At 41.9% G+C, this 25,714-nt stretch overlaps 1 protein-coding gene across 1 annotated transcript in view; it reads left to right on the top strand.

Moving 5' to 3' along the window:
• LOC145417770 (ionotropic receptor 21a-like) overlaps positions 1 to 25,714 on the top strand; it is a 61,267-nt gene that overhangs the window by 21,772 nt on the left and 13,781 nt on the right. Inside the window, exon 7 of the mRNA XM_080286376.1 lies at positions 6,007 to 6,165. Within this exon, the coding sequence (XP_080142502.1) occupies positions 6,007 to 6,165 (159 nt within the window). The remainder of the gene's footprint in view (positions 1 to 6,006; positions 6,166 to 25,714) is intronic.

Below are 25,714 nucleotides of genomic sequence, written 5' to 3'. Positions count from 1 at the left end.
GATTTGTTGCCAGTGCGTATATTAATTGATTGTATTTCTGTTGTGGTGTCACGTGGGGGGAGAAGGGACTTTGTGTGTGTACTGGTATCTACAAAGTTGATGGATTTGTATACCAGGGCGATGAGTCCACCGCCACCGCCGTCGGCCCGGTCTTGATGTAGTGCTGCCTGCTGCTTCCTTAGCCTTAATCATTCTTTTTCTGTGCCTGCCCTCCTCTCTTCCTGTTTCTCCCATCTTTCCTGTCAGTTCTTATTGCTTTTCTTTCCTTTACAGGTGGCTTTACATTGAGTGACAAGCCAAATGGTTTCCTGTAACTCAAAAAACCATTTACAACCCTGGGTGGTAACCATACAACCAAACCGTACGTGCTCCCTACGTGTCAACAAGTGGGTTGGTGAAGGGTTAGTGCCCCTTCCTGTAAAACAAATAACTTAAAGTCAAATGGCCACCCCTTACGGGATTGTGGCGTCTGGCAATAGATAGATAAATAGACGTCACTTATGCAACTTGTGTCCATATATACATACGAGTATGAAAAGATGTAGATATCATACAGGATGATAACAAACTGTAATATGCAAAACAATTCGTTAATGAAGAAATGTTAAAAGGGCTTCCCAATCCAAGGAGAATTCGACATCGTGCCTGATAAATAAGCTCAGTGCGATACCACACGAACAGAGCAGTACATCCGAGACCGATGGAAAGCTGGGAAAACAAAGGGATGGATTCCCTTTTGACCAGATATCATGTTTTCTATATATCTATCTATTGCCAGACGCCTCAATCCCGTTAGGGGTGGCCACAAACAAATCGCTTCCATGTCGACCTGTCCAACGCCATTTCAATGCCTGCTCCCAGCTTACACCCTCCTCTCTCATATTCCTCTCCACTCCACCCCACCATCTCATCCTCGGCTTCTCCCTCTCTCCCCCCCCCCTCCACCTCACTCGCATACACTCTCCTCGTTAGTCTCTCTCTCCATCCTCTCCACTTGGCCAAACCACCTCAGTATATTTCTCTAAACGTTTTCTGTCACATCCACATCCACACCACAAAGCTCCTTCACTTCCTCATTTGGCAGTCGCTCCACGTAACTCCACATGCTACTCTCAAATAACTCATTTCCGCTGCTCTCACTCTTGACTTCTGTCCCTCCAACAAGGTCCAAGCTTCACTTCCATACGTTAGGGTCGACAACACAATACTGTTATGCAGCGACTTTTTTACTTCCATGCTCACTTCCCTGTTCCATATCACTGCTTTCAAAGAACCAGCAACCTTTCTTCCCTGTTGTACCCTTTCTAGCACTTCACCCTCTAAACATCCATTCTTACTCATCACACTGCCCAAGTACTTAAACGCACTCACATTTTCCATCTCCTCATCCAGCCTCGCTGTACATTCAGTGGCTTCGTTTCTCTCGAAGACCATAACTTTACTCTTCCCTACATTCAACTTCAGTTTCCGTTTCTTACACACTCTCCCAAACTCATTCACCTCATTCCAGAACATTTTTTTTTTTACATTCCCACCACTTTACACTCAAATTTCTTCCAAATTCCTCATCCACTGTCGTCCTACTCTCTCTTGCTAATATTTTCACCTCTCTATTCCTCACTTCATATCTCTCTCTCTTCCGTCTCTCAACTTCCTCCACTCCCCTGCTTCTCATCCACTCACTATATGCTTTCCTCTTTTGCGCCGCAGCCTGTCTCACCTCTTGATTCCACCGTGCTGTTCCTTGCACCCTCTTTCGTCTTCTCTTCAACCCACACACCACATGCTGCACAGATTTCTTCTGTGAATATCTTGCATATACTTTCCACGTCACCCATCTGCTCCAGATCATATTTACCCAATCTCTCCTCCACCTCTCTCTTATATTCTGCCATATTTCCATCTTCTTGCAACCTTTCTACCGTCCTTGTATGGACTACGTCCTCCTGTTCTTCTCTTCTCCTACACCTTAGAGGTCAGAAAGTCCACACCCCCAACCTCTGTATGCTCTTGCATCCATTACACACCTTCTCATTGTCATCCACACACACACAAAATCAGTCATTGCCTTCCGCTCATTCAGTTCACCACCCACCCTTCTCATCGCTCGCCATATGTACTGGTGGATCATTTTGTGTCTAAAGAGGGTATTGGCTATCATCAACCCCCTCCCTGCACAAATGTCCACTAGAACACTCCCATTGTCACCCACTTCTGCAGGCACACCCCACTCACCAACTACTCCCTCCACCTTCACATTCCCTGTTTTTCCATTCATATTTCCAACCAAAACACTCTCTCATTCCTTTCAAAATTTTCCATGCATGCATCAACATTTGTCCAGAACTCATCTTCGCTCTGCTTGCACCATCTTGCATTGGCGCATATACACACATACAATAGCCCACATTTGTAGTCCAACTTGCAATCTTGCCCACACAGTTCTTGAGCCGACGGATCCAAACTCTCTAATATTCTTCCATTCCTTGCGCAGGACAATGCACACTCCTTCTTTTGCCCTCTCATTCTCACCTACTACCGCACATATACCCCATCCATACTCCCATTGTCTCACAGTCTCACCTCTCCATTTTGTCGCTGTTATTCTAGATACATCCACTTTTGCATCCTCAAGCACCTGGACAATCTCTCTCTCTCTCTTTCACCTCATCATTCGCACCCCTTACATTCCATGTCGCAGTCCGTACCATGGCCTTTGTTCGATCCATAGTCATCACCTGTTGGTCAGTCCTGGTCCGAGGCTTCTTGTTCGCATTTTTAATTAGTTGTTTTTCCGGGAGGGACACTAACCCTCCGCCAACCCACTTGTTGTCATGTAGGAAACACGTGTTGGTTGGTTATAAGGTTACAACTCAGCGTTGTAGGATATATATATATATATATATATATATATATATATATATATATATATATATATATATATATATATATATATTATGCGAGGAAGAAGGAACCAAAGGCTGAGCCCGCATTAATGTTCCTTCCAAGAAAGAAACAAAAACAATACAAAAGAGAGCCAAATTCAAGATCCATTCATTTCGAGATGCCTGGACACACTGCGTTTGAAAGACTGGAGATCATAGGAAGTAGGAAATCAGACAGAGGGAGACAGTTCCAGAGTTGACCTGTTGCATAAATGAAGGACTGAGAGTAACGGTTAACTCTTGTATTAGAGAGTTGGACAGCAAAGGGATGAGAATTTGTTGCTAGACGGGCGCTACGCGCCCGTCGTAGAGGTGGAGGGATGCAAGCAGACAGTTCGGAGGAGCAGTGACCATTGAAGCAGCGATAGAAATGAGAAAAAGAGATAACAGTGCGGCGAAGAGACAAAGGTTGAAGGGAGCCAGTAAGAGGAGAGTTAATGAGACGAATAGCCTTTGACTCCACCCTATTGAGAAGAGCTGTATGTGGGGAGCCTCCCCACACATGATAGTTGTACTTTAAACAGGGGCGAATAAAACCCGTGTATAAAGTCAACAACTGTGCTGGAGTAAAGAAGGCACGGAGTCGGCTTAGCACACCCAATCTCTTGGAAGCAGATTTTACAAGAGATGCAATATGATCTTTCCAAGATAAGTCTTGTGTAAATGAAACCCCAAGCATGTTCAAGGATGATGCAGGATTGATATGGATATTATTAAACTTAAGTGGGTACTACTGTGGAAGATTTTGACGGGTGGATAGGTGTAAAAACCGAGTCTTTGATGCCTTAAAAACAAGATTATTTTTACCTCAGTCAGAGATACGAGTCAAGTCAGACATCAGGTGTGCCAAAGCCTCATCTCTTGTTTGTTGAAGTAACTGCTGAGATGGACGTTGTGTGTGTGTGTGTATATATATATATATATATATATATATATATATATATATATATATATATATATATATAATATCTATCTATTGCCAGACGCCTCAATCCCATTCGGGGTGGTCACAAACAACTCGACTCCACGTCGCCCAGTCCCCCGCCATTTCACTGCCCCGCTCCAAACTCACCCCCCCTCTCTCATATACGTCTCCACCCCATCCCTCCATCTCATCGTCGGCCTCCCCCTCCCTCTTTTCCCCTCTACCTCACTCACATACACTCTCTTCGTCAGTCTTTCACCCTCCGTCCTCTCCACATGGCCAAACCACCTCAGTGTATATATATATATATATATATATATATATATATATATATATATATATATATATATATATATATATATATATATATATACACACACACACACACACACACACACACAGTTTCTTATTCCTTGCGAATTGGTAAACTATATTCCAAAATTCATGTTTTCTTCACTTTAAGTTCACTGCTATAATTGATAGTCAGGACGTTTCGAATTCAGTGACAACTAACCATCATCTCCAGGGTCAACATCTAAATGCAGTTGCAAGTCAAGCCAAAGTAAAACCGATCAGTTGTTAACCCTTTATTGGTCACTTTTCTTGTATATTATTCCAGCTAACACCAGACGATTTTGTTTAGATGAGTCATTGCAGTCATAAAGTTGTAATACTGTCGCCATTAACCCTTTCATGATCGAACAGCTCTTTTATTCCACTGGACAGTATTTACACCTAATGCTAGAACTTTCATTTACCGGTGAGTCGTACGAGCGTGAGACTAAAAAGATAAGAGAAAGTACAGTCAAGTCACAGCTTTTGTATAATATGCTTACCTCTTGGCGATTTAATTATTTTTTCCTTAACTGGGTGGTTTAGATACAGCCTTCATTAATCCATCCAGTACTTTGGCATTTTCATAAGCCGGATATAATATCTGGTAGGAGTAATACATAACAGAATATAAAAAGATGCCACTGGTTTAGAGATGTGGATCGGGTGTGGTTGTATGGAGTTATAACGGGGCTGTGGTGTGGAGTATCAGTAGTGTGATGGTTAGTTGGTGGTTTTTCTTTGGGTATGAATAGTGATGATCAGTTTGTCATTGATGTGAGCTGTGTGATGGTCAGTTGGTGGTGTGTCTTGGTGTGTGAACAGTGTGGTGATAAGTTGGTTTGTCTTAGGTGTGAATAACGAGATAAGTTGGTAGCTTGTTTAGGGGCGTGAATTGTGCGATAAGATGGTGATTCATCTTAGGATGTGAATGATGGGTTGATCATTTGGTGGTTCGTCTTTGGATGTGAACAGTGTGATAATAAGCTGATGGTTTTGTCTTGGGGTGGTTATTTGGTTCGCGACCCTCCCATCCGACTGTCATTCCTTTTCTAACTGGGATGGTTGGGCATGTGGTTTACAGGGACTGTGCGTAAGACTTAATATTCTATTTTGGCTTGTTATTTGATTATTCATAATAGTATAAGCGTAGGTGGTTTTACCTTAGTTTGTGTAACTGAGAGAGATCATTTAGTAGAACATTTAATCATAAGGCTGGTTAGTACTTGGATGGGTGACCGCCTGGGAACACCAGATGCTGTTGGCATAACGTTCTTCCTACGTGTCAAGTGGGTTTGGTGGAGGATTAGTGCCCCTCCCAGTAAAACAATTAACTCTAAGCCTTGGCCACCCCGTTTGGGATAAATGGCGTCTGGCAATGAATGAAATGAAAAAAACACTGTCCAAACAGCTCGTCTACAGACCACAGAAGTATGAAAGAACTGAAAAAAAAAGAAAAAAAAAAGCGATTGATAAGTATACTTAGGTTTTTAATAAAAAATGCATTTTATATAATATATATTGCTCATATAGACAGACAGATAGATGGACACAGATATATACATAAATAGATAGATACATAGGTGAACAGACAGATAGACAGGTCGATAGATAGGTAAACAGGCAAGTAGACGCTTAAATAGGTAAAGAGGTAGGTCGATAAAAAGACAGGTACTTAGATAGATAGGGAGATAAATGAATGGGACCGTTTGTAGAGAAATACTGTATAATTGTGAAACCATACATAAACCATTAACCTGACTCAACTAATGTCCATCCCACCGCCACCTTTGTTCTCCACAGCGGCTTTTGAGGGTTTACAAAGGGTACACGTCAGCCGAGGAGATCTTCCCGAGGGTGATGGCAGGCAAGGCTGTGTATTTGGAGAACAGACGGGCCCTTGAGTTCCAAAAGAGCACCTGCTTCACTTGGCGAGGCGTGCCCAGGGTCAGGATCTTAAAGGCAAGTACGGGTAAGATTCACCAGCAAACCTAGAATCAGCCCCATCATAACTCAAATTTTTGTGTTAAGAACAAGGGCCATGAGAATCTTATACACTTTCCTTGACCTTCCCGGAAAAAAAAAAAACATAATTTTCCTTTCGTATCGAAAATGTATTTCTGCAAAAAGAAAAGAAATATGAGAAGAGTCCACGCTTCCTGCAGAAACAAGTCCGAGCTGCGAGAGGGAGTTAAAAGTAAGTTGTGAATCTCAGGCCTGGTTGTGTCGGAGATAACGTTAAAAAAATACCATACCTTGTACCAAACACCTCTCACTGTAAAATGGGGGAAACTGGTAGATCAGCTTTATAGGTAATAATGGAACTTTTTTTTACGCCATTTTACTAGAAACTATTGGAGACGATATTATAAAGGAACTTCAAAATCAGACACGTAGCGATGAATTACTGCACGAGTATTCTAACACATCAGGTTTCCCACTTCGCAATATGATCGTGGGTATTAGCTAGTATTTTCCTTGCACTTGCTTTAGTTTCTTTGTAAGTAGATCATGCCCTAAGATTATTGCACGATCTCTCTCTCTCTCTCTCTCTCTCTCTCTCTCTCTCTCTCTCTCTCTCTCTCTCACACACACACACACACACACACAGCACAAAGAAGCAGATAAGAAAACACAGAAATGGTTCAATACAGAATGTAAAGAATCAAAAGAAAGAAGAGATTTGTTGTGGAATAGATACAGAAGACACAATAGTGAAAGGGCATATAATAATTACAAACAGGCAAGAAACGATTATACAAGAATAAGGAGGGAAGCCCAAAAACAGTTTGAGGAGGATATCGTAAATAAAAGTAGTGATCAACCGAAGCTATTTTACAGCTACATCAGAAGCAAAACCAAAGTAAAAGATATAATACAGTCCATTACGGACATGGGAATCACTTATACACAAGAGAAAGATATTTGTGAAGTACTAAATAAGAATTTCCAATCAGTTTTTAAAGAAGAAAAAAATTTTCAGAGGGACTATGTGAAACATGCATGCCCACACATACTACCAGATATACAAATATCAGAAAAAGTAATACAGGGGGAGTTAAGTGAATTAGATAGAGGAAAAGCAAATGGTCCTGATGAAATTTCATGTTGGGTGCTATGAGAATGTGCAAAGGAGTTAAGTAAACCATTATTTTTAATTTTCAAGAAATCCTTGAGTCAAGTAAACTACCAGATATTTGGAAGAAAGCAAAGTCCCCTTATTCAAGAAAGGGAACAGACAAAATCCACACAACTACCCACCAGTATCACTGACCAGTGTTGTAAGCAAGGTAGTAGAAAAGCTTGTAAGAAATCTTGGGTAAATCATCTAGAAGAACACAATATGATAACAGAAAGACAGTTTGGTTTCAGGAAAGGAAAATCATGTGTTACTGATCTGTTGAGCTACTATGACAGAGTAACAGACACAATACAGGAAAGAGAAAGATGGGTGGACAGTATCTATTTAGATTTCAAGAAAGCATTTGACACAGTACCACACCAAAGACTTTTATGGAAACTGTACCATCAAGGAGGAATTCGAGGCAAACTGTTTTGTTGGATGCAAGATTTTCTTATAAAAAGGGATATGAGAACAGTACTAAGAGGAAACTACTCATCATGGAAAGAAGTGACTAGTGGAGTACCACAGGGCTCAGTGCTGGCACCAATCATGTTTTTAGTGTATATAAATGATATAGACAGTAACACTGGAAATGAAAGTTATCTACAGTCAACCCTTGGCTATCACGAGTAATTGGTACCCTAGGCGACCCGCCATAGCCAAAATCGCGATAGCCATACTTAAGAACTAATGGGAAAAATTCTAATTGGTTCCCCGACCTCCAACTTTACCCCAACCTTACCCTATTTTCACATCTCCTTCACTAAAATACCTGGGATTACAAACCAATGCTGCAAATTAACAACAGTACAGTACATAAAGGCTATAAATAAAACAGAATTAACTGTAATAAGCCATTTTACTTAACATTTTTGGAGAGGATGAGGGGCTTGGGTGGGTTGAAGGGGTTCCGAGGCTGGGGTGGAGTATTACTGGCCACCCCTCCGACGTTCTATCTCGTCTAGGAATTGATCAGCTTCATCAGGAGTATGGAAGGGACCCTGAGCATAAGGCAGGTTCTTCCTCTTCCTCACTTGCCGTCCTGGGTTAGCCGCGTTACGTGCACCAATGGTAGGAGGGTTGGATGGGGTACTGGTGGCCATTGTGGTTGAACAATAGGTCTTCACGGCTGTAGCTGCTGTCGACTGGTAACGCTGACTCTCTCTGAACCTTGGCGGGAAGGATGGGTAGCTGTAACCATGTCTTGGGCCAATCAGCGCTCGGGTAGCCTGTGACGTCGTGCCAATCACGGCGCGAGTATACGCATGGGCGGAGCCCGCGCGATTTGAATGTTTCTGGCCGACCATCGTCCGCGATAGCAGTATTTGAGGTCGCGATAAAGGTAATCGTGTTGCATTTCACCTGTCCGTGATAGCCATGAAACGCGATAGCAAAACCCGTGATAGCCAAGGGTTGACTGTAAATATGTTTGCAGATGATGCAAAAATACAAAGGGGAATTACTAACACAGACTCTTGTAAAGAGCTACAAGAAGAATTAAATAAACCTCATGAATGGAGTAATACATAGCAAATGGAATTCAACGTGGACAAGTGTCATGTAATCAAGTTTGGTAAAAGTGGAAAAAGACCTGATTGGGATTATACGTTAGGAAATAAAACCCTACTCACATCAGAAAGAGAGAAGGACCTAGGTGTGATTATCAATAACAGACTATCTCCGGCTGACCACATCAGTGAGAAGGTATGGAACATGTATACACTGCTTGCAAATATGAGAATAGCATTCACATACATAAATGAAGACATGCTAAGAAGGATAATAACATCATTCTTCAGACCAACCCTGGAATATGCATCAGTAGTCTGGAGTCCTCATCTCAAAAAACACATAGACAAGATTGAAAAAGCTCAAAGGGCCGCTACAAGATGGATACCAAGCTTAAGGGATCTAAGCTATGAAGAAAGACTAAATAAACTGAATCTACCAACACTACAGGAGAGAAGGAAAAGAGGTGTCATGATAATGCTATATAAATGCATATCGGGGAAGGAGAATATAGACATAAATGATTACTGGTACTTAACATATGGGGAAGCATCAGCAAGAGGACATTGCAAAAAACTGCATAAGAAGAGAGGTGATAAAGACGTGAGGAAATTCAGTTTCCCAAACAGAGCAATTGGTCAGTGGAATGCACTACCGAACGAAATAGTGTGTGCCAAAACAATTCACAAATGTAAGGATATGTACGATAAATATGGTTTAAGACACGGGACAGTACGAGCTTGACTCATTCCTGTAAAGATACAATTAGGTAAGAACACGAGAGAGAGGGGGGGAGGCAGCAGACGAGTCGGACGTATGTCACTGAGCTCCGCTGTGGGTTGTATATGTTTATGGGTCAAGCTCAGTTAGGCTACTTAAAGTGATGATCCAACTTAGTAAAACAAGTTATAGCAAAGAAGTAAACATCTATAAATCAGTGTCCAGGAATGTGCTGAGTTTCCTTACGTCATCTCGACATCAAGGCGAGCGGACGGCAGAGTGATGCACCAACTGTAAATAAAGATTTTCATTTATTTAAGATGGCGTCGTGTTTTGGAAAGACGCCTTTAGAAGGTGCTAAGAGAAGAGACAAAGGTAAAAAACAGGATGATGACTTCTACTCAAAACTGGTTGAAAAGGACACTTACGAAAAAGTGAATAGACTGGAGAGAACTTTTCAAATGGAAATCGATGAACTTAAGAATGAGCTGCGCAAACAAAAGGGAAAAAATGAAGAATTAATAAAGGAAAATAAACAGAAAAGCCACAACAATAGATGAACTATCAGCTGAGGCAAATTCACTGAGAATGAAGGCTGGTGAAATGGGATGTACAGTTGTCAACCAAGAGAGAATTATGATTTCAGAAATGATATGCAGAAAATCAGGCCAGCAAGCAGTTTGATAGATTAAAGTAGTAACAATGAAGAGAAAATAACACAGGTAAATGAACTGGTGAGAAATTACAGAGATGCGGTACAAACTACGTATACTGAAATTGTGTAAGTAAAGAATGATTTAGATACAATGAAGAAAATGGCTTAAGAAAGGAAGTGAAAGAAAGCATAAAAAAAACCAAACCTAGTCAGGGAAGCTGTAGAGTTTAAAAAATCTATAATAATCAGTGGCATAAGTGAAGAAGGAAAAAAAAATCTCAAGGGACAAAAAGAAGGAAAATATAATGAACATATTGAAGCAAGTATCAGAGGATATCTGTGATAAAGATATAGAAGAGCATACAAGGCTTGGAAAATAAAGAAGTAAGTCAAGGCCCCTGAAATTAACCTTCCAGAATGCAAACACTGTAGAAGAAATATTAAAAAATGCCAACAAACTCATGGAAAGGAGGAATTTAGAAAAAAAGTGTGGATAAAAAGACGCCTGACTCAAGAGGAATTGGGAACACTAAAGGAGTAGAGGGAGGAAGCAAGAACAAAAAATGAAAGATCAGAGGAAGAGGAGAGTATTTTTTTTTTTTACAAAGTAATTGAATTGCAGGTACTAAAGTGGTACATAACCAGCAGGGAATAAAAAGAAGGAAGGTAGTAGACTCAAGCTATGGCAAGTATGTAAACAAGATTAAGTTGATGTATTCAGATGTAGAAGGAATGGTATATAAATTATTAGAAATGGAAGACTATACCAAGGTAAAGGAACCAAGTGTTATTGGCATAATAGAAAAAATTAACCCCAAGGATATCAGACGATACCCTAAACTCAAAGGAATGCAATATATAGAGAAGAGATAGGGATTTTTTAAAAATGAAGAGTGATTTATAATATTAACAGAAAAATCTACAAGTCAGAGAAATAGAACTAGATATACCCTATCCTAACTGATTGCAGTAGAGATTAACACACTTGAAGGGAGAGTAATTGTGGCAGATTTATACATGCCACCCAAAACAAACACTTTGGGAAGGAGGCGAATATGAAGACCTGGCAGAGAGTACAGTTCAGAGTTTAAGAGCATTACTACATCGAATGGAAATCAGAAAGAATTATATTAACTGGAGATGTCAGTGCAAATATAAATTGGAAATACAAAAAGGGGAACTACCATGACCTAAAGAAGTACTTCTTAGATTGGGAAAAGGAGCTTAGAAGACAAGATTTGAATGTTATATATAGAAAATTCTGTTAAAATTATGAAATAGGAGTCCAAAATTTCATCCCTCAGCACAAAGAAAACAGAAATCAAAGAAATCGTTTAATACAGAATGTAAAAAAATCAAAAGAAAAAAAGAGAGTTGCTGTGGAATAGATACAGAAAACACAAGTGAGAGGGCACATGATTATAAACAGGCAAGAAATGACTATACAAAGATAAGGAGAGAAGCTAAAAGACAGTTTGAGGAAGACATTATAAGTAAATGTAGTGATCAACCGAAACTATTTTACAGCTACATCTGGAGCAAAACCAAAGTTAAAGATAAAATGAAGTCCATTACGGACGAGGAGATCATCAGTACACTAGAAAAACATATTTGTAAAGTACTAAATAAGAATTTCCAATCAGTGTTTACAGAAGAAAATAATTTTGAGAGAGATGATATGGAACATGCATGCCCACTCATACTTGTATTACGAGACTTGCAAATATCAGAAAAAGACATACAGGAAGAGATAAGTAAATTAGAAAAAAAAAAAGCAAATGGTCCTGACGAAATTTCATGTTGGGTGCTATGTGAATGTTCAAAACAGTTAAGCAGACCAGTATATTTAATATTCAAGGAATCCTTAGGTCAAAGTGAACTACCTGATATTTGGAAGAAAGCAAACATTGTTTCGCCTATTCTAGAAGGGGAATAGGCAGAATCCACTCAACTACTGACCAATATCACTGACCAGTGTTGTAAGTAAGATACTAAAAAAGCAGATAAGAAAAGTTTAAGTAAGATACTAAAAAAGCAGATAAGAAAAGTTTATGTAAACTATCTAGAAGAACACAATATAACAGAAAGGCGGTTCGGTTTTAGAAAGGGAAAAATCATGTGTTACTAATCTATTAAGGGATCTAAGCTAGGAAGTAAGACTAGAAAAAATGAATCTACCAACACTACAGGAGAGAAGGATAAAAGGAGACATGATTATGCAATATTAATGCATCTCAGGGAAAGAGAAAATAGATATAAATGTGCATATGATCTATGGGGAAGCATCAGCTAGAGGACACTGCAAAAAACTACATAAAAAGAGAGGTGATAAAGACGTAAGGAAATGTAGTTTCGCAATAGGGCAATTGATCAGTGGACTGCACTACCGAATGAAATAGTTTGTGCCAAAACAATTCGTAAATTTAAGAATATGTATGATAAAATGGAAGCTGCAAAGCTTGGTTGATAGGTTTGGGAGAGTTTGTAAGAAATGGAATCTAAAGGTGAATGTAGGGAAGAGTAACGTTATGGTCTTCAAGAGAAGTAAAGTCAATGAATGTACAGTTAGGTTGGATGAGGAGGAAATGGAAAATGTGGGTGCGTTTAAGTACTTGGGTAGTGTGATGAGTAAGGATGGAAGTTGAGCGGGTGACGTGATTGAAAGGGTACAGCAAGGAAGAAAGGTTGCTGGTTCCTTGAAAGCAGTTATAAGAAACATGGAAGTGAAAAAGTTACTACATGACAGTATCGTGATACCATCTCTAACGGATGGAGGTGGAGCTTGGACCATGTTGGAGGGACAGAAGTCAGGAGAGAGCAGTGGAAGAGTTATCTGAGAGGAGCATATGGAGTCACATGGAGAGAGACTGACAAATAAGGAAGTGAAGGAGCATTGTGGTGTTGATGTGAATGTGACAGGAGGCGTTAGGAGAAACACACTGAGGTGGTTTGGCCAGGTGTAGAGGATGGAGAGTGAGAGGCTGACCAGGAGAGTGTATGTGAGTGAGGTGGAAGGGGGGAGAGGGAGGGGGAGGCCAAGTATGAGATGGAGGGATGGAGTGGAGAGGTAGCCTATATGAGAAAGGGGGGTGTGAGCTGGGATCAGGGTAGTGAAATGGCAGGGGACAGGGCAGTTTGTTTGTGGCCACCCCTTACAGGATTAATACACGGGAGAGTACGAGCTTGATTCATTCCTGTAAAGATACAATTAGGTAAGAACACACACACATACACACACAGATTAACTTACTGCTACCATAGCTCCAATTCATCGTCTTTCAATCACTTTCACACTCATTATCACCACATTTTTCACATCACCATCACACAGCCTACTCATTCACACTTTCGCACTCACTCACTCACTCTCATGTCCTGTCAATCGGCAGTCCAGCATGTTATCATATGACCACCATCACCCTGGGATGGCGGTGGTGTAAATGAGAGCACACTAGGCCCACAGGGCTGGATCCAGGACTTTGGAAAAGGGGGAGCGTGAAGAGTGGCGGGCGAGAAAGCTAGATGTTCTTACATGCAATTTCCAAGCATTTCAAATACCAAATAATTATTATTAAATAGAATATACTGTCAGGGAAGTTTTGTGATGTGGATCATATTCTATATGCATATGTTGCATGGAGGAAATGCTGCAGAGGGATGCTGTGTTTTTGCAAACCAACTCTGGAAAAAAAAAATTGTAGATAAGAAGATATAGTCATGGCATCAACAGAGTCTTTGTATTGCTTTGATTCATTCAGTGTTTTATATTATCACGTGTGTGCACAGATTTCACAATATGGTACATGTATTATGAGTTTGACTCTCAGAACCTTCTTGTCTCCTAGGGGATTGATGAAAAGCATCTTTCTAGGATGTCTCCTAGCATACACGTCAATGATCTTATCATAAACAAGTTTAATGTCTCTATGGACGTAACATAAGAATCAGAGAATTGAGACGATGTTCACTTATGCAGCTTCTGTACACATTTTTTATATACCTCAGGGCAGAATTAACCGTTTCCACACTGGCAATGGTTGCGGGCACAGTAAGAAGTGCAGTATGGCCAAAACATTTGGGAACAGCTTCACGCCATCTAAAGACACCTTCTCAAGAGTTTCAGATATAGTTTGTGGCTTTGATTTTTCTGTTGTCCAATGGCATCTCCATAGTCTCAGCTCCTGAGGAATGGACGATGGGTTTGGCAGATCATCCTGGTAATGTTCACTGATGGCATACGCTCCATCTAATGTGAGTAGACCCACATATTCTGGCACCAGCTTAACTGCTTTTACTGCAGAAGCAGTTCTTCCCAGAAATCTGTCATAAGTTGGTTAGTTAGGCAGTCAGTAAATGGCAGGAAAATTGTTCTCTGCCAGTACTGTTCAGGAGTATCTGCTTCAACATTAGACCTCGAGGTCTGGCGTCCTGAGGTACGTGGAGCAGTCATTGGTGCTTCTCCAGCATTGTTTGCCATATCTGTTGCTCTGTTGAAAAGATCTTTGAATTAATTTTCTGCATTGATATGAACTGACTGAATTTCCTCTTTAATCACTGAGACCTTCTTATATGCACGACTGATGGATATTTGTGCCTTGTAATTGCATGGACAGCGACTTGGTATATCCGTGGTTCTAGATCCTTCAGACTGATCTCACGCTCACTGAAACATATAAAGTGATTCCTTATTTTTCAGTCAGTTCAGAAGATTAAAAAAAAACAAGGTTTCACAGATTTCAAGACTGGAGGACAATGCTTTACACAACAGCTGTCATGGCAGTAGCATCGTTCATAGCCAATTTCATATTGCAACTTTACATGGGTGGATCACTATGTTCTGACACTTTTAGATCCCCTGGCAGAACAGGGGTCATGGTACTGTCAAAAACAAGGGGCCAGAATAGAGATAATATTCTATAAGATTGGTGAATTAAAATCAAGAATTACTGAGAAAAAGGGGATGTCAACGTACCTCTTTTAGGTGAGAAAAAGTCGGTCAGTGAGACTTGACTTTTGCGCTTTAATGCCATTGCAAATTTTACTGCTTTTGCTCTTCAACTAATGTGTTACATACCTGGAACAAACAAGATAATACCTGAACCTGAGCCAGAAATAACAAAGAATTAGTGTGTAGAGGTTTTACTGTGAACAACAAACAGCTGGGCCCTGGTTTTGCTTTTCTTGTTCTCTGGTGCTGTACTTTGATTTTTGGTACACAGAAAAAATTATTGGCTTCCCCAAAATAGGGGGGCATATGCCCCCCATGCCCTTCCCCCCCCCCCCTCCAAATCTGTGGGTGGCTCACAACCGAGAAGTTAGAGTTCATTTCCCGAGACGGCCATGAGACTTTTGGGAGAAGTATTTACCCCAACTTGTTTGTACCTTGACATCATTATAGGGCCCCAGTACTGTTAATTCGACAGTTGCATGTCGTAGTCTGAAGAAAGATTTGGTCTTAGGACAAAGTGAGTGCCTGTCTTAATGAACCTCATATAGTCAATGAGCATTAATCCTTCTCCTTCCCCATTTACCACATTAGTGTATGCCCTGAATGCATTAATTTATATACATATCCGTCTATCTGTCTTTACAGTATTTTCTCATTTTTAGCTGGTTGGATGTTCCGCCAAAACCTCGCGAAGCATGAAAAATCAAAGTGTGAAGTTTAGATTCAGTGGGAAAAATAGAGGACCTTTCCGGTGGGACATGTACCTACCCAATCATAAAGTACTATAACACCAAACAAGCCCTACACAAAATTAAATGAAGAGTGTTTACTAGTGCTAAAACAGCATAACACAATAAACATGTACCCGAAAAGACATTAAGACTGTTATAAAGAGCTGCAACACCAAAAGTCCTTACCAGAAATAAAGTGAAGACTGGCTTGAGTGGCAAGTGAACGTGTGTTGAGGGTGCATGGGCTAGTTCCCGATGTCACTAACCAAGGAAAAACTGTTACTTTTTGCCAGATTATTTAATTTTCGACATCAAAGTCGGTCAAATATGCCCCGGTCATTTTATGTGCTCTCTTTGTCACTACAAGGAAGGGAGAAATTATAACAACATTATTTTACTCACTGCTACAAGGAAGAGAGGCTGTAATATAGTCAAATAGAATCAAAAATTGGTGGGCTGAGTCAACCATTTCTGTATTGGGACGTTTATTATTCTTTCCTTCCTTAGATATAGATTAGCTTTATTTTACATCCATTTCATGTATTTGTCCATCAAAACAAAAATAAATAGTGTTACGAGAAACATGTAACAATTCTTTGTTAAGGAATAGTAGCATGACACGCCCGAAGATTGTACATTACTATCATAAACTAACAAACTCATGTGTGTCTACTGCCCCGCTGGACCTACTGTGTATTCACGACACGGCTGAAGATCATACGTTAAGATCATAAACAATAACAAATGCATGTGTGTCTACTTCCCCGCCGGACTTGCTGTATAAAGATCATGGAAAACCGTTGCATAGAAAAATTGACAGTGCCTAGACTGAGCATCGGTATGTGTCGTCTGCTGAGTGTTGGCTGCCGGCTGGGAGCATCGAAGTGTGGGGAAACTAGCGAAGTGTGAAATAACTTGGAAACTTTTTTCTAGCACGAAAAACGAGGCATTGAAGTAAAATGTGTCGAAATATGAGGAAATACTGTATATATATTGAGATACCAGCACCAAGGGGAGACCACAGGGAGGTGCGGAAAGGGTCCGAGCAAGACGGGCATATGTACCCCGCCACCATGCGCCCCTCTTCCCCTCAATGGAGCCCGTGGGAGGTATGCCACCTTGCCACACTACTCTCGAGCCAGACCGGCACTCGCCAGGATCAGGGTGGGACATTTTTCACAACAGTCCCAAGTAGGACCACGACGATGTCCACTGTACTCGTCGGGGAGAGGATGGCCACTGTACTTCTCTCACTTACAGCCCCCTGCAGGACCGTTGCGACATGCACTGTACCCACTGGGGAGGGAATGACTACTGTCCTTCTCTCACCTGCAGCCTCCGCTGGGAGCAGGACCACGGCGACGTCTACTGTACTCACCGGGGAGAGGATGGCCACTGTACTCTCACCTGCAGTCCCAGAGCAAGGTAGAACCGCAGTGGCGTCTGCTGTACCCATCGGGGAGGGAACGGCCACTGTCCTTCCCTCATCTGCTGCCCCCACAGGGAGCAGGACCGTGGTGACTCCCACTATGTTCGCCGGGGAGAGGACAGCCACTGTCCTCCTCTCACCTGCAGTCCCAGGGTCCCGTGGAACCATGGCGGCATCCACTGTGCCCGTCGGGGAGGGAATGGCCACTCTCTCTCCCTTGCCCCTAAAGGGTAACGTCCCTAGCTCGTCCCACTCCTCCAGAGGCCGAGTGGGACGTCCCTCTTGCTCTCCCCACACCCTAGGGGACAGAGCCAGCTCCCTGGCGGAGTTGCAGCTGGAGAGGATCTGGAGCAGCCCCATAGTGAGCCTAGGGATACGCTGACTGCACCTAGTGCCCCTATGTTGCTCCTTGCTGCCAGACTCTCAGAGGAAGAGATGTCTCTGGCAGCCTCTGACGGCCTTTCAACCAAGGCGAGGGTGCATCCCCCAGCCATCCAGGGGCGCCCCCAGGACTCCCGGCTGAGACCTTCCCAGCCCAGCCGACGAGCATTCCTCCAACCTCAGGCTCAAGGAAGCGTGCCTGCTCGCCCTGTTTGGCCCCAGTCCTGAGGGCTGACCCCCCCCCCGAGGCCCCACTAGGGAAAGGCCCTCCTCTACATCGCCCAGCAGTCCACACTGGACGACCCAGCCCCAGATGGTGGTCCCAAGCTGCCTGAGAGAGAGCATCCCGAACGGGACCCCTCCCACACCTAGATGACACCTGCTGCTACCCAGCCACCTGTAGCCCAACTCGGGTCCTCTGTGTCCATTCTAGTGCAGTTAATGTGTTACATTGTGTTGTGTTTCTCACTGTATGTTTAGTGTCAATGTACGTGTAAAGTTGGTTGACTTATGTTTTTGATCCCTGTTCCTCTGGTCGCATGCTCCAGACCCGGTCTCAAAGAGAACCCCAGATCAGTCGCTCGTACTCAGGGAGCAAGAAGTTGAGCTCTGAGTACGTAGCATACCATTATATATATATATATATATATATATATATATATATATATATATATCCATCCATCATCCAATCCTACGTTGCCTCAAGAGGAGCGTAGGAGCCCAGGGCTAGGCAGTTGGTCCCGACTTTAAAGATGCGAGTGACCAGCCTCATTCATCCCTGAGTGTCATTACATGAGCAATCAACCCCAACCTCCCCTTGGATATAAACCTTCCCTGGCTCAATCCGATTGGAGCACAATAATTACCCACTAAACCACCAGGCGCCAGAATTTGGTTATATTGTTACCACTCAGTGCAGTAAATGGTTTCCTGGTGTACAGGACACCATTTGGCTTGTCACTCAGTGTAGAGTCACCCACAGGCAGAAGGAAGAGGAAAGAATGAAGGAAAGAAGACAGGAGGGAGTGTAAAATCACCCGTAGACAGAAGGACAAGGAAAGAATGAAGGAAAGTCAGAAGAGGATGGAAGGAAAGAAGGATGGAGGAGAGGAAAGGGTAGACACCCGACAGCAGCGCTACATCAAGTGAGTGGATGGTGAGCACCCCCACCTACCACTATATATATATATATATATATATATATATATATATATATATATGTACAGTATATATATATATATATGTACAGTATATATATATATATATATATATATATATATATATATATGTATATATGTATATGTATATATAATACAGTAATCCCTCCAGTATCCGACGTAATAGAGCCATAGGCAGGTCCGGATAGTGGTCCTATTTAAGACCCAAATCACACCAATAAGGGACATAAAAGACTGAAATAAATGCAAAAGAACCATAAAATGAGGTTTTAGAGGTGAGTTTATACAATATTAAACATTCTGGGTACTTACAAGTCCCTGGCTCCTGGACTGGTTTGAACCGCCAGTTTGCAGTCCACAGTTAATCCTCTGCACTCTAAACTCTAATTTCTTAACACTGCACAACACTGTAAATCCCTGTGTGTTCTAGTGGCGAGGTATTGCAGTTTATTCACTGTTTATTCACAAAAAACAAGCACCTGTGGCTTGCACTGCTATGAGCATCTGCTCTCGATCGGAGTTAGACTGTGACTGTTGATGCTGGCAGGGTAACAGAGTTGCCAGATCGCAGTGGCCACATTACCAATCTCGACTTTCATTACCAAATTCATAAAGCTAGCATTTATTCTTTACTAATTATATATACAAGTGGAAATACATGTAATCACTCACCTTATAATTAACACCATGTTGATTATTTTCACGCTATGTAGGGTAGCAGATTAATCAGAGAGAGCAAACAATCCACCATCTCCATCCTGTGTATCCTCATACATGTGAAAAATCCATTTGGTAATGCAATATTCTGACCTCGCAGACACCCTGTTTTTTTTTTTCCATTTCTGTTTTTTGTGCTTTTTTTCCTTCGGTTTTCTTTTTTCCTCCTAAATTAGGGTGACACAAACAGGGGCGGCGCTACCCAGGTTTTTTCCCGGGTAGTATTGTATATACGTTTTGCTGTTGTTGTCATTTTGTTTTTTTGTTCTCCCTTATCATGAGTAAACAACACCAGTGCCCTCGCTGCAGTAGGTCTGTAGCAAAAAGTGCACAAGCACTGAAGTGCGCCTACTGCAGCGAGTGGATTCATATAGCTTGTGAAAATTTGGATGCAGGCGACTATCCATTCATGAAGAGGAGCCACCAGCTGGGCTTTCGCTGGCTGTGTAGCCAGTGTGTTGCACCAGCAGACGAGGTCTTGGCTGGTGGAGGAAGTAGTACCAAGAAGGAGTATGAAGATAAAGTTATTGGGCCAATCTTTCAAGCAATCAGAGACGTATCAAATAGACTGGAGGCACTAGAGACCAAGGTCTCATCACCTATGGCGGTCACACAAGATCAGGCCAAGTCATTTGCGGATGCTGTTCGTGCGTCTCGTGGGGGGAGGGAAGGATCTGCCTGGGAGCGTGATTGAGATCAGTGCTCATGGCCAGAAAAAAGCCATTCATAGTCAGCATGTACTGATTGTGAAACCAGAGAGTGGCGCTAGTGCCCTGACAAATCAGATGGGACCAGAAGACATCAGAGGTGTACTTAACTCGGTACCGGTTGACAGCTGCCTTAAGACCAAGGCTGGTGGGCTGGTAATGAAGTTTCCGTCAGCTGAGGCCAAGGGGGAAGCAACTGGGGTGCTGACTGATCATTTTGGCTCTGAGGGCACTTTTTGCATATCAGAGCCAAAGAAAATTCTGCCTAAAATGACCGTGACAGGCCTTTCCTCTTCCTTGGATGACTCTGACATCATCCCAAATATTCTGAGAAAAAACAATAAAATTAAGATGCTCGTTGATCGAGGTTGTACCCTCAACCTTCTCTTCACAAGGACAAGGAATGACACCAAAACTGCTGTCTTGAAGATGTCGCCAGAGGTGAGATCCTCCATTGTAGAACAGGGCAATTACATCTATGTGGATCTTACAAGATGCCGCGCTTTCGATAGATTCTGGGTTACACAGTGTCATCACTGCCAAGGCTTTGGTCATACATTTGAGAGATGTTCTAGGAAAAGTGATGAACCTAAATGTGTCTTTTGTGCTGGAGCCCATAAATCTAAGGACTGTAGTAACAGAAATTCTCCCAAATGCATCAACTGCTCCTCTTTAAGACATCAAGATGCTAATTCAAAGTCACAGGTGGTTGCCCATTTTGCTTCAAGTAGAGAATGTCCAATTATGATTTCTCATAGGAATAGATTGATTGAAAACACCAATTTTGACCATTCAAAATACTGACTACGTCCCTCTTGAAACAGTTAAGGATGGGTCTTTTAAATATTCGTTCCATCCGTAATAAGATAGACTATATTAATGAAACCCTAAATCAGCACGAGCTTGACATATTGTGCTTGACTGAAACCTGGTTGTATGAGTCTGATATCGATATTATTCGTAATGCCTTGCCTAAGACACATTCTATTATTAGTATTCCCAGGCCTGCTGCTGACTATCCAGGAGGAGGCGTAGCACTCATCTACTCTACAGCACTTGCAAACGTTTCTCTCATTGACTCAGACCTGACCCCATCATCATTTGAATTTATGGAAGTATCAATAAATTTCCATCAGAATACCATTAGAATTGCAATTGTCTATCGACCAGGTCATCCGGCCAGAGATCGAGGTTTTATGGAGGAGTTTGGGCAGTTTCTTGAAGGGTTTTCTCTTAAACCAGGAGGACTTCTTGTTTGTGGTGATTTCAATTATTGGGTTGACAGTCCAGAGTCAAAACCATTTTCTTCAGAATTCCTTGAGTTGATCACCCAGAACAATTTTTTCAATCATGTGAGTATTCCAACTCATGTCTCAGGACATGTCCTTGACTTGATCTTGTCCCCTGTTGGTTGCAGGTGCGTATCAGATGTGGAGGTTGACTCATTTGACCCCCTCATCTCTGATCATGCTCTGATCACTCTTAGTTTTGATGTCCCAAAATCCCCTTCATATAAAAAGGTCATCAGGTTCAGAAATTACAACAATGTTGACCGCCAGTTGATGTGTTTTGAAATTGATCAACGTGTAAACTCCATCGATTCTTCAAGTCTTTCTTCTGGTGAATTGGTTGATATTTACAACAACGAGCTCAGGTCAATTTTTGACCATTATTGTCCTGAGGTAGTAAAAACAATCACTGTACGTGATAATTCTCCGTGGTATGGTCCATCCATTAATTCTTTGCGTAGACAACGTAGAAGGGCAGAACGTTAGTGGCGCTTGCAGCGGACCGAAGTAACTCGTTTGCGTTATGTTTTTGCGAGAAGAGCAGTCGTTCACACTGTAAAAGCCCAAAAGGCTAGGTATTATCAAAATAAAGTTGATTCATGTGGTGGTGATAAAAAATTGTCTGCAGTTGTGAACAATTTGGTTGGTCGGAGGAATGTAATTGTTAAACCAACTTCTTTATCTGATGCCCAATTGGCTTCTGATTTTGCTTCATTTTTTACAAGTAAGATATCTCGCATAAGAAGTGATTTAGACAGCAGTTCTCCTAGTGAAGTGTACTCAGTTGACTTCCAGCCACGGTGCACCGGGGATCATTTGCTTTCAACATTTCATCCACTGGATGTAAACAAAGTCAAATGTTACATCAGAGAACTTAATAAAACATTTTGCTCACTCGATCCATGTAACATGTCACAACTGCCTGATGTGTATGAGCATGCTGCAGACTTTATCTGCAACATAATAAATAGATGCTTCTTAGAAAGTAATTTTGTGCGGTCTGAGAAACGTGCTTTGGTAGGCCCCTAATTAAGAAACCTGGCCTTGATGTCGAGAGCATGACAAATTATCGTCCTGTCTCTAACCTGTCTTTTTTTATCCAAGATTATTGAGCGGGCCATACTTGACCGACTCTTACCACTACTGGAACACAACAGAGTTGTTCCTGTTGTTCAATCAGCATACAGAAAATACCATTTGACTGAAACTGCACTAATAAGGATTCAGAGCGACTTGGTGGCAAACACTTGTAGTGGGATGTCCTCTCTCCTAGTTCTTTTGGATCTGTCTGCAGCTTTTGATACAGTAGATCATAAACTATTGTTGGATGATCTGTATTTTTATGGCGTTCGTGATAGTGCCCTTTTGCTCCTTAAGTCGTATCTGTCGGACAGATCTCAGAGAGTGGTTGTTGATTACGCTAGCTCTGATTCTGCTCCTCTTCTATTTGGAGTCCCTCAAGGATCAGTTTTGGGTCCAATTCTATTTACTATCTACACAAGTAGTTTATCGTCTTTACTTGATGCTCATGATGTGTCCTATCATTTTTATGCTGATGACACCCAGCTCTATGTTAAGATGTCAGATATCAACGATACTAAGATAAAGTTTGAATCTCTAATGTCTGATATTAAGATTTGGATGGCTAAGAGGAAACTTAAGCTGAATGATGGTAAAACTGAGATCATCATCATCAGAGGAAACAGAAGGGGTGATGACACTGACAATGCCGTGGCTTTGAACATTGGCGTGTCACATCTGCATCCAGTCAGTTCTGTTCGAAATTTGGGTGTTTATTTTAATTCTAAGTTAAATTACGAAGAACACATTAATCAGGTTGTAAGAGGGTGTAACTTGCATATCAGAAATCTGTATTCTGTGAGAAGATTCCTGAATAGACAGTGCCTCCTAACATTGGTCCATGCAGTGGTCTTGTCTCGTGTTGATTATTGTAATTCACTGTGGGTTGGTCTTCCAAATAATATACTAACAAAAGTTCAGTCTGTGTTGAACAGGGCGGCACGGCTTATCTTTGGTCTCCCCCCGAGAACCTCAACTACCCCGTTTCTGATTGAGTTGCATTGGTTACCAGTAAAGGCTAGAATTGAATTTAAACTGTGTCTTATTACATTCAAGGTTCTTAAGTTTGGTGAACCGAAGTATCTTGCTGAATTGTTAAAACTCCCATCGACACGCCCGGGTGTGATGTTACGCAGTGAAGATGATTCCTTGCGTCTTGATGAGCCAGGAGCCATTCACCAGTCATCTTTCTCTGATCGTTCTTTTGCATATAGAGCCCCTAGATTATATAACAGATTGCCGTTGTCCATAAGACAACTCTCTACTGTTGAATCCTTTAAGAGACAGCTGAAAGCCTTTCTTTTTTCAAAATGCTACGATCTGGAGAGAGGTATTATGACAGATGATTATAGGGTTTAATTTTTGCCACTTTCATGTATATATGATGTAGCTTGTATTATATACAAGAAATGTCACAATTCTTGTAATTGTAAAAATAACGAGCGCTAGTGAATTCCCAAAAGGAAGAACTGGCGCTTTTGAGAAACAAAAGGCCAGATTATTATTATTATTATTATTATTATTATTCATTACCAAACGAATTTTTCATTACCAAATTGGCCCACACTTGGTAATGAAAAATACCAAATGGCAACCCTGACAGGGGAGGGGGGAGGAGGGAAGGGGTGAAGGGACCATGGTGTAACAGCTGTTTGGCGCCAGGCGGCAATTTCAAATTACGGGTGGGGAAAAAAAAGTCAGATTTTTTTCGAATTTTTTGCAGTTTTTGGCCCATTTTGGGACTATTGGATCCCAGGACGATTATGTCTGGTTAGTGGGGATGTTCAGATATTGGGCGTTCGAATATTAGAGGGATTACTGTATATGTATATATATGTAAATATATATATATATATATATATATATATATATATATGTATGTATCATTTTCATTTTTAAAGGCTCCAACATGCTTGCATGTGTCGGCCTTGGTCACCTAATGGCGGATTTCCACGCTGCACGATCCATTGCAGCCTCCCTGTTCAGTCTCTTAACCCTAAGGTCACACTTAATGACCTCGTCCCATGTCTTTCTTGGTCTACCCCTCATAACCCCACCCTCAATATTAACACTTCTCACCTTCCTCACCCAATTATCATCCCCCATCCTCTCCACATGTCCAAACTATCTCAATCTACCTCTCCTCATCACAACACCAATACACTCCAGTCCCATCCTACCTCTCAACTCTTCCATCGTAAACCCAGCCCCTCCAGGCCTTGGACGCAGGGATGCACTGCACATCCTCTTAATCATTGTCATTTCTGTACGTCTGAGCCGGCGAATATCTTCCTCCTTCACTGCCTAGGTCTCACTACCATACAGCATTACACTCCTAACACATGCTGCATACAAAGACCCCTTAGCACGTAGGGAGAGTCCTCTCAATGTCAGGAGAGGCAAGAGCTCCCTGAACTTCTTCCAACCACTTCTCACCCTAGCCACAGAGCTAGCTCCAGCCCCACCTCCAGCACACAACATGTCTCCCAAATAACAAAACTCTTCCACACACTCAAGAGATTTACCAGCAAGTTCAATCCTTTCACGTTTGACAATCTCCACCTGCTCACCCCGACACGCCGTACACATAAAATCAGCATTATCTCGCAGTCTACCTCTGATACCACTACATCTCTTATGCACCCATTTATCACACACACACACCGCACAAGATGGAATTACTTCCCATGTCCTTGTGGCAAACTGTACATGGCCACTCTCCCTCGTCTTTGACAGTACCGCCACCAACCCTAGATATCATCACTTTTATCTGCATTTACCCTTAAACCCTTTTGCCCCATACCATCTCTCTACTTCCTAAACCTTTCCTCCGCCTCCTTTTCGTTCTCTGCAATCAACACCAAATCATCAGCAAACAACTCCCACGGGAGTCCGTTTCTAAAGTCACATGAAAGGGTTTCAAGTACCATGATAAACAACATGGGACTCAAGACTGACCCCTGATGCGCACCAACATTCACGGAAAACTCATCACTCAAATCTCCATTCACTCTTACCTGGGTGTGAGCACCCACATACATAG

Source organism: Coenobita brevimanus, chromosome 111 (genome assembly GCF_032717465.1).
Source record: "Coenobita brevimanus isolate Jiangsu-jjx chromosome 111, ASM3271746v2, whole genome shotgun sequence".
NCBI classification, from domain to species: Eukaryota; Metazoa; Arthropoda; class Malacostraca; order Decapoda; family Coenobitidae; genus Coenobita; species Coenobita brevimanus.
The sequence above is the reverse complement of the archived record's forward strand: the minus strand, read 5'-3'. Positions and strand labels throughout refer to the sequence as shown.